General features: G+C 38.4%; 1 protein-coding gene across 1 annotated transcript; it reads left to right on the top strand.

Moving 5' to 3' along the window:
- The first annotated feature begins 3,055 nt into the window (after positions 1-3,055).
- Positions 3,056-12,845, top strand: NEPRO (nucleolus and neural progenitor protein). Its single transcript, XM_063305662.1, has 9 exons — positions 3,056-3,170; positions 4,486-4,640; positions 5,309-5,385; positions 6,106-6,237; positions 6,490-6,567; positions 8,251-8,621; positions 9,449-9,513; positions 10,416-10,669; positions 12,438-12,845. The coding sequence occupies exons 1-9, from the start codon at positions 3,071-3,073 to the stop codon at positions 12,814-12,816; spliced, it is 1,611 nt and encodes a 536-aa protein (XP_063161732.1). The 5' UTR covers positions 3,056-3,070; the 3' UTR covers positions 12,817-12,845.
- Positions 12,846-14,975: the final 2,130 nt, after the last annotated feature.

Here is a 14,975-nt window from a genome sequence, read left to right as displayed (position 1 = left end):
AGAGATGTTATTTTCATCACAGGATACTGGAATGCTAAGTTGGGCAGTCAGATGACACCTGGAATTACAGGTAAGCATGGCCTGGGAGAACAAAATGAAGCAGGACATAGGCTGATAGAATTTTGTCAAGACAATTCACTCTGCATAACAAACACTCTCTTCCAACAACCCAAGAGACGGCTTTATACTTGGACTTCATCAGATGGACAACACCGAAATCAGATTGATTACATCCTTTGCAGCCAAAGGTGGCGGACATCTATACAGTCGGTAAAAACAAGACCTGGAGCTGACTGTAGTTCAGATCACGAACTTCTTATTGCACAATTTAGGATCAGACTAAAGAGATTAGGGAAGACCCACGGATCAGCTAGATATGAGCTCACTAATATTCCTAAGGAATATGCAGTGGAGGTGAAGAATAGATTTAAGGGACTGGACTTAGTAGATAGGGTCCCGGAAGAACTCTGGACAGAAGTTCGCAACATTGTTCAGGAGGTGGCAACAAAATACATCCCAAAGAAAGAGAAAACCAAGAAGGCAAAATGGCTGTCTGCTGAGACGCTAGAAGTAGCCCAAGAAAGAAGGAAAGCAAAAGGCAACAGTGATAGGGGGAGATATGCCCAATTACATGCAAAATTCCAGAGGTTAGCCAGAAGAGATAAGGAATTATTTTTAAACAAGCAATGCGCGGAAGTGGAAGAAGACAATAGAATAGGAAGGACAAGAGACCTCTTCCAGAAAATTAGAAACATCGGAGGTAAATTCCAGGCGAAAATGGGTATGGTCAAAAACAAAGATGGCAAGGACCTAACAGAAGAAGAAGAGATCAAGAAAAGGTGGCAAGAATATACAGAAGACCTGTATAGGAAGGATAACAATATCGGGGATAGCTTTGACGGTGTGGTCAGTGAGCTAGAGCCAGACATCCTGAAGAGTGAGGTTGAGTGGGCCTTAAGAAGCATTGCTAATAAGAAGGCAGCAGGAGACGACGGCATCCCAGCTGAACAGTTCAAAATCTTGCAAGATGATGCTGTCAAGGTAATGCATGCTATATGCCAGCAAATTTGGAAAACACAAGAATGGCCATCAGATTGGAAAATATTAACTTATATCCCCATACCAAAAAAGGGAAACATTAAAGAATGTGCAAACTATCAAACAGTGGCACTCATTTCACATGCCAGTAAGGTAATGCTCAAGATCCTTCAAGGTAGACTTCAGCAATTCATGGAGCGAGAATTGCCAGAGGTACAAGCTGGGTTTAGAAAAAGCAGAGGAACTAGGGACCAAATTGCCAATATCCGCTGGATAATGGAAAAAGCCAGGGAGTTTCAGAAAAACATCTATTTCTGTTTTATTGACTATTCTAAAGCCTTTGACTGTGTGGACCATAACAAAATGTGGCAAGTTCTTAGTGGTATGGGGATACCAAGTCATCTTGTCTGCCTCCTGAGGAATCTGTATAACGACCAAGTAGCAACGGTAAGAACAGACCATGGAACAATGGACTGGTTTAATATTGGGAAAGGACTGTATACTCTCACCCTACGTATTCAACTTGTATGCAGAACACATCATGCGACATGCTGGGCTTGAGGAATCCAAGGCTGGAGTTAAAATTGCTGGAAGAAACATCAACAATCTCAGATATGCAGATGATACCACTTTGATGGCTGAAAGCGAAGAGGAACTGAGGAGCCTTATGATGAAGGTGAAAGAAGAAAGTGCAAAAGCTGGCTTGCAGCTAAACCTCAAAAAAACCAAGATTATGGCAACCAGCTTGATTGATAACTGGCAAATAGAGGGAGAAAATGTAGAAGCAGTGAAAGACTCTGTATTCCTAGGTGCAAAGATTACTGCAAATGCTGACTGCGGTCAGGAAATCAGAAGATGCTTAATCCTTGGGAGAAGAGCAACGACAAATCTCGATAAGATAGTTAAGAGCAGAGACATCACACTGACAACAAAGGTCCGCATAGTTAAAGCAATGGTGTTCCCCGTAGTAACATATGGCTGCGAGAGCTGGACCATAAGGAAGGCTGAGAGAAGGAAGATAGATGCTTTGGAACTGTGGTGTTGGAGGAAAATTCTGAGAGTGCCTTGGACTGCAAGAAGATCAAACCAGTCCATCCTCCAGGAAATAAAGCCAGACTGCTCACTTGAGGGAATGATATTAAAGGCAAAACTGAAATACTTTGGCCACATAATGAGAAGACAGGACACCCTGGAGAAGATGCTGATGCTAGGGAGAGTGGAGGGCAAAAGGAAGAGGGGCCGACCAAGGGCAAGGTGGATGGATGATATTCTAGAGGTGACGGACTCATCCCTGGGGGTGTTTACAACTAACAGGAAGCTCTGGCGTGGGCTGGTCCATGAAGTCTCGAAGAGTCGGAAGCGACTAAATGAATAAACAACAACACGCGTTTGTTAATGTTACCATTGTTCATTTCTTGTTGTCATTTCTTCTGCTGCTTAAGGTTTACTGTTGAAGTAAACTTTAAGCAGCAGAATGCTGCTGGGGTGAGTGAAGAGAGTAAAATAAAGCTATAATGCTGTACACCAACTAAAGGAACTTGAAAGTGCTCTTTTTAGAAAAATCAAACACATGTACAGTAAAACTAATCTAGGGCTATTTGTGGGTTGCAAATGTCCAGATGCAAAACATCTCAGATGGCAGCAAAGCATTAGTTTCCTGCATCTGTTGGATGCTATCCAGTGGTCGTCAGGATTTCCACACCAACAACCAATAGAGCAGTGTTTCTCGCCCTTGGCATGCTGGCTGGGGAATTCTGGGAGTTGAAGTCCACACATCTTTTTAAAATCGCCAAGGGCGAGAAACACTGCAGTAGAGGAAAAAGGCGAGCGTGAAACGAAGAGAAAATACGCAAAGGAAACCTTGGGAAATACGTAAAACTTAAACGCACGCCCAGGTCCCGCCCCTCTGACGGAATAGCGAATCAGGAAGCGGAAATTTAAAGAAAATCCCGCCTCTGTTCTCCCTCGCCCTATGGAGGTCCGTCAGTCATTCTCCTTCCGGTGATTTCATCTAACCCGGGAACCAGGCAAGATGGCAGCGTCCGGCGGTGAGGAGGAGGTGTGGAACCGGTGGGATGTGCCTTGGCCTGCTTGTAATGCCGCCGAAGTCGTGCAGGCCGAACATGCTGCAGGTTAACGGAGAGCTTTCAACGCGGAGCGAGGCCCTCTAAATAAGGCGGAGCATCTTTGCGTTTCGCATTAAGTTTGAGTGATAGATAAGCACGCTCGCTGCGGAAGTTTTCTGTGTTGTCCGTTTTTTTGGAAACATAGTTTAACAGGCTTTTGGGTGGTGAAATTAAAATACTATTCAGCAGATTTGCTCTTGAGCCAACATAAAATCTGCATATGATTGTTAAAAGTGAAGGGAGATGCGTCGTTTCATTAAATAAAATCTTAACGTTTTTGGATTTATACGATTGTAATTTGTTTCTAAATGATTTTAGTGGAAGCATCTTCCTCTCTTAACATTAAACGAAGTGTGTCTTAGAAGTGTTTAATTTGGATGACTTACGCTCTTAGGTTTGTCAAGTTGTCGATTAGTATGGGGTTAATTGAGTAAACGGGGGTTAACTTGATGGATAAAAATATGTGAATATGCATTTCACTGAAAAAATCCAAACAAGCACAATCTACTGTCATGTGCTGTGTGAAGTCAGCCTTTGGTGTTATAGTTCACTGTGATGCAAACCCAGAAAATTGGATTTATTGAATAAACCATGGTTTAATTAAATATGGATAACTGTGCCATGCAAACCCAGCTGCTTTGTTTATTTATTTTCTATCCCGCCTTTATTATGTTTATAAATAACTCGAGGCAAACATACCTAGTATGCCTTCCTCCTCCTATTTTCCCCACAACAACAACCCAGTGAGGTGAGTTGGGCTGAGAGAGAGTGACTGGCCCAAGGTCACCCAGCTGGCTTTCATACCTAAGGCGGGACTAGAACTATATGCAGCAAGTATCTGGCATTCCATTCCCGGAAGTAAGCAAAGTGACCGAAGGATACAGTGTTCTGGACAGTATCCAAATGGGCTGCTAGAAGGAAAATTTCCCTAGTGCAGAAAACATATTCAGAATTCTCCAGCTCCTTTGCTAACCTGCTACGGACAACTAACTAACTCAGGGTTTCCCAAGGTGCACCTCCCTTGGGGAGGTACAGACAGAGTCCAGGGGAGGTGTGAAGAACATTTTAGTTGTACATTGTTAAAATAAATCCATCTTTCCCAAAGTTTCATTGTATTGTTTTAATTGTTCATTTGTGTTCATTTGATTTTTAGGGGATGTGTGCACATTAAGATTACACTAAAGGGAGGTGTGATAGCAAAAAGTTAAGGAACCCCTGAACTAACTAATACTGGGATTTGTGATCCACCTTCTTTGTTTACTGTTTTTATAAGTGAATTTTTGCAGTTTCATATATTGATGACTGTGTTTATATTTTCTAGTGAGATGCCTTTCAGCCGTTCTGAAGAGGTGTTGGGCTGTTGACAGCATGTTAAACAGCAAAATGCTGGTTGCAGAACAGAGTCTTCTGCATTCAATCATTTATAGTTTCCATTATCAGATGATTCATCAAAGGGCATATGGGAGTCTTAAACAGGTTGGTAGAATATAGCAGCCTTTTTGGAAATCATGATTAAGCTAGTTATCAGGTTTTGGGATTATGGTTACATTTAAATATGTAAGAACCATGTACAGGTGGCATCCAGTAATTCTGCTTTATGGAGTCAAGGCCTTCCATAAGAAAAATGCTGAATTTTCCAATTGTGTCATATTTACTAGAGAGTTCAAAAAGTAAGAGTAAAAAGTCTTAGCTAGCCATAGCCAAGGTTTGGAAGCTGTTATTTCTGCCAAAGGAGGTATTACGTAATACTGACTGTAAGGGTATCCAAGCTTTTGTACCTGCTATACTTATTTTTTAAAATTTTGAATCTGTAAACAATTATACATAAATAGTATGGCATTCAATTCTGCAGAAAGGTGTCTTGCTTAACTTTGGAACATGTAGAGGTTGCTTCTGTTCACTTATTGAAACATACGATACATTGAAACACATTTTGAATAAGTTAAGGGTGCTTGCAACTATATATGCTATGAATGTTATAGTGCATGTGAAGAATGGTTATAATTAATATAAATTATAATTAACATTCAATTCATTTACATCTAGAGCTAAGCGTATTTATTTGGAAATAACAATGCTATCAATTTGCTTGCTTTTTAATGTCATAGACCATTGGGCAACCTTTTTTACCTTTAAACTTCCAGGTAGAACAATGCTTGAAGCGTTTAAATTTAATGAATCTGGAAAAGTCAATTCAAGAAATTGCTCAGATAGGCCTCATGTAAGTAGCTTGTCAGCATATCTGTGTGATTCTATAGTTTTTATTAATTCAGAACACCTGATGTAATTTGGCTGATTTTAAACCTACAGAAAAATGGAGGAGTAAAATCATCTGAAATTCAGGCTGTTTTGTTCAGTAATGTATCTTGTTGGACAAGTTGGAATCTTTCAAACCACATTGAATTAATTAGTAGAGGATAAAAAACATTTGTATTATGAAAAAAATTGCATTGAAAGGAACAGCCTAACCACATGGTACTGTATTTCTCTGCCAAATTGATTATTATTGTCTTATGTCATCTCATCAGCCATTAATATATTGGAAGACTTAAGATGCTTTTGAGGAAAACCTAAAAACCAAAAGTAAAATTCTAAAAGAAACTTGAGTTTGCAAAAAACAGTATCTTTAATAGGGATCGGCAATAACTGGATTCAGAGGCAAAAAGGTGCTTCACAGAATACAAAGATGCAAACATGGCAACTGTCTGGAACTTAGCTGCACCTTTTCCTGATACAGTGTGGCTGCCATCTGCAGCTACCACATGATCCAGGAAAAGGCTCATTTGATTTAAAGAGTTGCAGACCAGTGGTATTGCATAGTCTGTGTCATTAAGATTAGTTAACGTATCAGCTTGTGACAAAGCAGACTCAGGAGAGAGTAGCATTCAACACATCATGATACAAGCACATCTACATGTTCTTGTCTATTTATCTTAAATAGGAAACAGGGATCTGAAATTTCTAAGGAGTCCTTCATCCCCAGCCAGCCTGTGATAGAAGTTGTTCTGGTGAAGATACTGGGTGGTTGCAAACTTGTACTACGCTTACTTGAATGTTGTTGTACGGCATTTATGTATCCTTCCAAAAAGATTTTTAGAGCTTCTATTATTACTGGTTGTTGTGCATCAAATCTTTGGTCTTAATTTTTTTCAGTTCTCTACCATCATAAATTAGTATAAATAACCTTGAATTTATTGAATTAAACATGTAAGTGCCAAAATAGTAAGACTCTTGAGTTTAAGCTGAGTAACTGTAAAATAGACATTTAACTTGAATTGCTAGCTTTTTTGGAATTATTATCCAGCCTTAACCAATTTCTTCTCAGTTTAGTTGTTAAACATCTGTGTTTGGAAGAGTATGTATTGTTCAATACTTTGATACTAGGGTTGCTGAGTCGGCTGTGGTATGTACATCTCTTAAACATTTTCATTGTTTCATTTCTACTTATTCATTTACATGTTTATAGCAAAGATTCTGCTTAGCCTGTTTCTTGCCAGGAATGTCAATTGCTGTCATGTTAGCTTGGGGGGGGGGACCAATGGGCACACTGCAATTTATAAGGTTCCAACTGTATTTATTATTATGGTACACTCAGTAAAAGTGGTGGGGGAGGGAGATTAAATGGCAACTTCAGAAATTCTGGTGCTTTGTTTCAGCCAGGGTGGGAGGTAGAATGGACATATTTTCTTGTAATCCTTTATTTATTTTTCCCTAATTGGTTTTAAGTGGAAGAAACTTAAATATGGCAGGTGCAGTTAGTATAGACCTGATCCTGGGGACTGATTATGGGTAAGGGGCTTTTATATGCAGATCCAGGGGTTCCCTTTTCTCCAAATGCTCAATTTGGGACCTTCCCTCTGTGCAAAAAAAAAGTTTGGTAGTATCCCTTAACTTCAATAAACTTTTTGCAATATACAGGTGGCTTTGGGCCATATGTACTGCCCAACCATTGGAATTCATTGTTTTCAAAGATGGAATTGTAGTGTTTCTCACTGAGTTAGAATTGCTCTGTTATCTGGTAATTGGATCCTATTTGTTTTGATAAATAAAATTTTCAGACATTCTGCCCAAAACTAGACAACTGATTCTTCTGATTCTTCTGATTCTCTGATTCTTCTATCCATCTGCCCTCCTTTGCTTTTGATTAGGCAAACAGGAATTCTGGGGGGTGGGGTTGTGTGTGTGTGTGTGTTTTGTTCTAATTAAGTAAGGCAATTCATAACAATTCAGTTCTGTACACTGCACTAGTAACTAGCATTTTCAAAAATTCTAAGATACTCTAATATTTAGAAGCTACCCACCCCTTCCAAGGTAGAGAATGGAGGGAAAAGAAATGATAAACATCTTAGCCTTAATCACTGCTGGAACAGGGAAGTGAGTTTTTTAAATAGATACTGCATCCATTATGGGAACAGGGTAATCTTCTGTTCCTTGTGATATATTCTAGATGGAAGCAATGCAGAATCTGGTTTCCTGTAGACATCTTGCCAGTAATAGAGGTTAGATAACATCAGTTATGTAAAAAGAATGTGCAGGAAGAAGACCGAGCAACACCTAGGGAAAAATTTAGAACACTGACATGGGGAAACTTTGTTTCCTGTTTTCTTTGCATTTTTAAAAGCGTATGTTTCGTGTTAGGCTTATCACTTGGCAAAGTCCTTTTTACATTCCACTGAATTTATTTGAGCCAACCTGCATTTCTATTAGGACTGTGTTTTTTATAAAACAGGATAAAATTGTTACATAAACCAATAAATTCATATCGGCAAGCTCTATCATGCTATATTAAAGTAAACTTGTGAAAGAATTGCTGCTTCATGTTATCTAAGGGGATAACATGCTGAAATGTGTAGGTTTGGGGAAAGTTGTGCTTTTTAATCAAGGAGAAATGTAAGGAATAGTTGTTCCAAATCCTAATTTTTCTTCTGGGTTACTCTTAACTTTATTGCCAAAGTTTAATATGAGACAATACTGGTTAGTTCATACAGAATTGGAGATCTTAGTGAAAATGAGAACCAAATATGGAAACTAAGTTACCCAACACTCAAGTGTTCCTTCTCTCTCTCTGTTTCCTTTATTATTCTAGGATTCTTTATAGAGCTGTATTACAGAACCTTAGTACATTATATAAGGATCTGTTTAAATTGCTTCAAGAAGTAGCAAAAATGCACCAAAGGCCATATATTAAAGGATTTATCTTTCCTTCTGAGATAAATGATTTTCTGGGAACCAGTTATTTAAAAATTAAGAAGAAAATGCCTAAAGCATTTATAGAATGGAAAGCTGGAACTGGATGGATGAATAAATTGCTTTCGGTAAAGAAGCCTACATCTCAGTCTCAGGTTTTGAGTGTAGCAGTTCCTCCAGTAGTCAAGAAAAAAAAGAAGAAAAGGAGGAAGGGTACCCAAAATACTTCTGATATTGGAAAACCAGTTTTGATCAACAGAACTAATCAAGGTAACTAGTAATGGCTGCTTAATTTGCTTGAATGGTTGAGGAACAATCACACACATGCTTATATTACAGCACTGTGTGCAAATTTTTATGCTTTTGTAATTTGGATTGAGTTGGAAGATCTATGCGATGGATGTGCATGTAGATTACCCTTTCTCTTAATAGTGTGGAGAATGGTTGCAAATAAGATGGGCGAAAGAGAGGGAGGGATGGAAATTGCAAGTACTTAGAAATAGCTTATATTTCTTTGAAACTAGACTATTGGGTATCTCCTGGCAAAACCAGAAATTCAGTGGAGATTATGGCATCTAATGTGCAAAGTAATAATTGTACACTGCCCAGAGTCGCTCTCTGAGTGAGATGGGCAATTACCAAATTTGAAATATAAATAAATAAAATAATAATAATTTATTAAACTTGTATGCTGCCCGACTCCCAATGACTCTGGGCAGCTCACAACTAACAATTACAATAAAATCACTAAAAGATAAAAGATGGCAAGCATGACAGACCAGATGGAATGAAACAAGGGGTCTCATCCCGCGCCAAAGGTTTGGGTGAAGAGCTAACTCTTGCTCTTCTGAACAACAGATTTATGAACATCCAGATCTTGGGGGAAACCTCATTCTAGAGGGCAGGTGCTGCTACAGAGAAGGTGTGCTTTTAGCATCCAGATAGGTGACATTGTTTAATTGAAGTAACCTGGAGCATGCCAGTTCTGCAAGATTGCAATGGCAGGCTGATACTACAGCAGATTCTGTGATTTAAACCTATTTTGGGTTGAGATCATTTACCTGTTCTTAGTTTGATCTCAGTGCCTTTTCTTTTAGATCTTACAAAGAAATTGGAGTTTGATCTGAAGACCTTATGCAAATATCCTAATCCTGTGCCACAGGTTTGTTCCATTCTGTGCTTGTGTGCTGTGGGCTTGTGTTTGTTTGTTTGTTTGTTTAGCCCACTTTTATTTTGGGTCAACTCAAGGCAATGTATATATCTAATGCTCCCATTTCCTATTTTATCCATAACAACAACCCTATAGAGAGAATAATTGGCCCAAAGTCATCCAGCTGGCACAATCTATATGGTTTTTCTTTATATGTCATATAGTAATTCTATCTGTGCTTTGTAATTTTTCATGTGTATGAATAAACATGTTCATTTATCCATCTGTTTTGTAAATAGGATTAGATTTAATTGTTAAGTTTGTGTAATGGAAGTTTATTCCATTGAATATGGATTTATAGGATCTCAATAATGTTTTGGGGTGGTTGGCCATAGATCAGTGGTCAGAAATATGCTTTTCATGAGGAAGGCTCCATTTAAATTCCTGCTATCTTCCATCCTTGTTTGGTGTCTTTCGAACTGGCAAAACCTTTGAGAGAACCTGCTCCTAATTAAAATAAGCAGGACTGATCTGTTGTTTGGTGGTAGACAACTTCATGTGTTAATCAGGTCTTCAGTGGAATTTTCTTGGTCACCAGTAATGATAGATTTTTTTTAATATGAAGGAATGATAACACTTCACAATTGTCCAACTACTTTGATGTGAATTTTAGGAGGCTGTTTAAAAAGCAGATTTTTAAGACCCCAAAGACATTTTTTCATGGCCAACATTTGCCTTAATACAAACTCTAAACCATTTTTTAAAGTAGTTAAAACTATGATCTATCTAATTTGTCTACTTATAGGTGCTTTTGAGCCAAGGATGCTGTGTTTTAAGGTTTATTCTGAGGCTTAGTTGTTTTTAATTATTAGTGTTTTCCAGTGTTAATTTCTTTGCTGTTTATTTGATTTCAGAATTCTAAATTCAGGGATGTACTTCCTGAATCAAAGAGAATCACATCTATTTCTTCTAAAGCCCTGAGATCTCAGCATCTTCACTGTTTTGTGTCCAAGTTTAGAGAAGTACAGTCCTTTGAAGAACTATCTGAAACACTGAAAACAACAATAACCTGGTGTAAAAGCAATAAATTTGGATCAGGGGCTTTCTTCTTAGGAATGAAGCTTTTAAAAAGCAAGAGGCTGCAGCATGTAGAAGCCCAAGGTTGCAGGTGTGTAGATTGTTACTCCTGGTCTTTCCATATCTTCTAAATAGGCTCTGTGTAATCCTGAAAACAGGTAGTTCTCGCTTAGCAACTACTCATTCAGCGACCATTCGAAGTTACCCCAGTGCTGAATGAGGGGGACTTAGGACCAGTCCTTGAAGTTGGGCAAGTGCAGCGTCCCCATGGTCACATGATCGTGATTTGAGCACATGGCAACTGGCTCCCAATTACAACAGTTGCGGTCACTTGATCACCATTTGCAACATTCCCTGCTGGCTTCCCACAAGCAAAGTCAGTGGGGAAGCCAGCAGAAATTGCAAGTTGCTCCTGAAAGTCGCTCCCGCTGCTTTTTCTCCTGAGGAGCCCCCAGGCAGCATGGGGATCTTGTAAGCATACCCATACAGTGCCTTCCTGCAGCATCCACTCACTGGCCATACTCCATAGCACCTGCCTGCAGCACCTGCCTTCCCATACTCCATAGCACCCATCCACCTGCCCGTACTCCGTAGCGCCCAGCTGCTCGCCAGCCTGCTTGCCTAGGATGTGGTTTCAACGCTGTAAGCAAGTGCTTCTGGATTCCCACCTCTTCCTACGTCGCAGTCACGTGAGGTCCTTGCTTAATGACCCGCGCTGTCCTTGCTTAACTATGGCAATAGGGACTGCTGGGATTGCTGTCACTAAGCGATGCAATCACGTGACGTCACACTTTATTCCTATAGTTACTTAAGACTAGATTTCTATCTTCTCTTTGAAGTTGACAGTATCTATCTTTTTCAAGCCATTGAATAAGTTCAGAAGACTGACAGATTACAAATCCCCCGTCTGGGGGAGATGGGCAGTGATAAAATTTTGATAAATAAAAATAAATAAATAAATGTGGGATAGAACTATGAGTATAATTTACAAATTGCAAAGTAAATTTAAATTTATTGTTATTGCATCCTGCATGATTTTTCATAATGCAGGTTTTGCATAAAATGCCCTTGGCTTGCAGCCCAAACACATTAGAATTATTCTACACTTACCATTTGATTCTGGGGCTATATAGTTGAAGGAAGTTATCCTGCCTCCATAAAGATATACTAAGAAAACAGAGCAACCACTTTCCATTCATTCTTCAAAGATCACAGTGGGGCCTTATATCCCTTGAGATATTGCTTAACAACATAACCTAGTGGCTCTATCCAGGATGGCCAATGTTGAAGGATAGTGGAAGCTGTAATTCAGCAATATATAGACCAGGTTTTTCAAACTGTTATTTTGTGTTACCCTAACATTTTGTGAGAACTTGATGGGGTTCTGTGAGAGATGAAGCCCCCCCACCACCCCAAAAGAAATTCACTTGAGTGCAACCAATTTTATATCACTAGAGCTTTGGGGTTTTAAAATTTTAACTAACAGGTTCAGTGGCCTGAAAAAGTTTGAAAACCCCCTGATCTAGAGACCACAGAGGACCATCTCCCAAAATGGATGCTAAAAGTAATTGCTTTCTGTATTTGTAATATGCAAATGAGGAAACTTCTTTCTCAATCTGGATATTAATAAAATTAAACTGTGTGAATGGTGTTGGAGCACACATCTGCATTCATAGGGTTAAGCTTCTGTAGCCTGTTTCAGATTTTGATTAGTGGATAAAGCTCTTCCAAGCCCACTAGAACTTTGCCATGTAAAAAAAACCTTGATTACGCAAAATAAAAGACATGGTTTTATAGACAGCATTATACGAAAGCGTTGCCGTTTGCTGCTTTAATTGCTAATCTCTTTTCTCTTACAGATTTCAGAGGAAACTTGGCTGTGTTAAAGCCACTATCTGTAAATATCTTACACTCCAAAGTTGCAGACAGAGACCCATTCAGCTTCTTAGAGCACGTCCCCAGCGGAGTACTAGACTCTCACGGAAGCAGGGCCGTGTTTCACAGAGTATGTCTATACGTAGAAAGGGTCCTGTCTCTGAGGGAACTGCATCTCCTTTCCTTGGTCAGTGCTTTCCACTTTGGACTGCGGACTCCAATGGTGCAAAGACTTTTGAGGAAAGTATCCGTGATGGCATTCCTGTCCCTGCCGTGTTAGACGGTCACCCTACCCATATACAGAAAGAAGCCGCTGAACAGAGAGATGACATTGATGATATTTTTAAAGTTATAGGTCTCTAAGGCTATCTTCTATTAAACTGTCATAAATGATGTTCAGTTGAAATGTTATTTCTATTTCATTATAGCGAAACCAGACAACTGTTCTCGCGTTTTGAGGTTTCCTTGCAGCTGTTGGAAAGCAAGTTGTAATTGCTGGTGGACTGATACAAAGCATCCCTCATTTATTTTTACAGCAGCATGTTTTATTCTATTTTATATCTATAATAAGAGTGTTGCTACAGATCATATGAAATTTAAGATGGAGCAGTACCAAACAAATGCTGTCAATACTTAAGTAGAGTAACAGCATCTTCAAATAATTCATTGAGGTGAATGGGCAGTCGGGACAATGTTGCAGGGCAGGCAGAGAGATACAGTGGAGGGCCTTCAGAGGTGTAGCAAGTAGCCGGAACCAAAAGGACCACTTTGCAATAGTAGGTGCTTGCAGGTACCGGCTGTTTTTAAATATCAGTAAGAACGTGGCTGTGAATTACAGTTGGTATTCTTTAAAGAAAACAGCTCTGCTGGGCAGCTCTAGTGTGGGACAACTTAGAGGTGTCCCAGGTAATGTTTTATTTCAGAAAGGAGAACTAACTTCTTGGAGAAGGGGGAAAGAGAGATACAAAGCTTGCTATTTATAGTTATGTATCAGATGTTTAGCTTTTCTATGACAGCACAAGACTAGCCATTGATAGGGAACAAATTCATACAACATTTAAAAAGCTGTTCCATGCCTCTTAAATTTATAAATAAATTTTGAACCAATAGTTATAACCTACCAAAGCTTCAACAGTAAGGATTTGTAGACTTACAAAAAAAGAAGGGAAAAAACTGAAAATCACCACCAAAAGCCATAGAGCTGAACTCCCGCATGAGTTTATAGCAATTTTTCTTGTATAAGACTATCCTCCACTGATAGTACAGTGACATGGTTTGTTTATTACTGTCTATTTGTTTTATTATGTACTTTATATTTGCCCAGAGTTACTTGGGCTATTGAAGTGCCTTATAAATTGGACAAATACATACCTATAGTAATTTCTTAATGGTGATAACTAGTTTTTTTCATACCTATCTTACACTTATTCTCTTCTATACATGCAGAAGGTAACTTCAGTTGGTAACAAAGAACACAAAGATACAGTTATCATGATGGCAGAATTTCATGCATTTTCTTCTATATATATAATTTTATTAAAAGTTTTAAAAAGGAAGATAAAAACTAATACAAACTAATACAAAGTAAGAAGAAAATAAAAAAAGAAATCAAAGCCTGAAGTATAAGAAAGGGAAAAATGGAAAACAAAAAATACAAAGAAGTGGCTTCTGATATTCTTTAGAGCAGTTATAATTAATAAATTTACTTCTTACCCTAAGGTTACAACATGACTCTCTTCTTTCTATAATCTATCCTGTCTAATCATCAAAACCATAAATCTTAAGTTCATTTTTTTATGTTTTATGCAAAAAAGTCCGTAAGGGGTTTCCAGTCAGCAATAAATGTAAATACTGTCTTTTCTCTGATAAAAGAAGTCAATTTAGCCATCTCAGCAAGTTCCATCATCTTCACCAATCATTCCTCCATTGTGGGTAATGCCAAATCTCTCCATCTTTGTGCATACAATAATCTCACTGCAGTTACCATATACAAAAATAGAGTTCCATGACTTTTTCCCATCAATCCCAAAAAAAGACCTCTGGTATCAATTGTATATCTTTAAAATTCTTTGAATCTGTATGTATTTGAATCCAAAAGTTTCTAGCTTTTTTACACATCCATCAAGCTTGATAAAGCGTCCCTTCTTGTTCACATTTCCAACATAAATTTGAAGCGCCTTTATACATTCTAGACAATTTCTCTGGTGACATATACCAACAGTACATCATTTTATAAAAATTCTCTTTAAGATCATAACATAATGTAAATGTCAATCCTTTCAACCATATATTTTCTCATTCCATCTGTATATTATAACCAACATTTTAGCTCAATTTATCATACATTCGTTTCAAGTTTCAATAAAAGTTTATACATCTTAGCAATTACATGTTCATTTGTACACAATTCTATTTCAAACTCAGTCTTACAATGTTCAAAACCATAAACTCTTTTGTCTACTTTAAATCTTTCTAATAACTGTAAATAAGAAAACCATTGGCAATTATATTCCTCTGCCATC

The sequence above is a fragment of the Candoia aspera genome, chromosome 5 (assembly GCF_035149785.1).
Source record: "Candoia aspera isolate rCanAsp1 chromosome 5, rCanAsp1.hap2, whole genome shotgun sequence".
NCBI classification, from domain to species: Eukaryota; Metazoa; Chordata; class Lepidosauria; order Squamata; family Boidae; genus Candoia; species Candoia aspera.
Note: the sequence above shows the minus strand (reverse complement) of the source record. Positions and strands in the feature narration are given on the sequence as shown.

Coding starts and splice junctions, on each gene's coding strand:
- NEPRO (XM_063305662.1), top strand. CDS start 3,071: ATGGCAGCGTCCGGCGGTGAGGAGGAGGTGTGGAACCGGTGGGATGTG. Junction 4,641..5,308: donor CATATGGGAGTCTTAAACAG/GTTGGTAGAATA, acceptor TTAAACTTCCAG/GTAGAACAATGCTTGAAGCG. Junction 6,238..6,489: donor TGTTGTTGTACGGCATTTAT/GTATCCTTCCAA, acceptor ATTTCTTCTCAG/TTTAGTTGTTAAACATCTGT.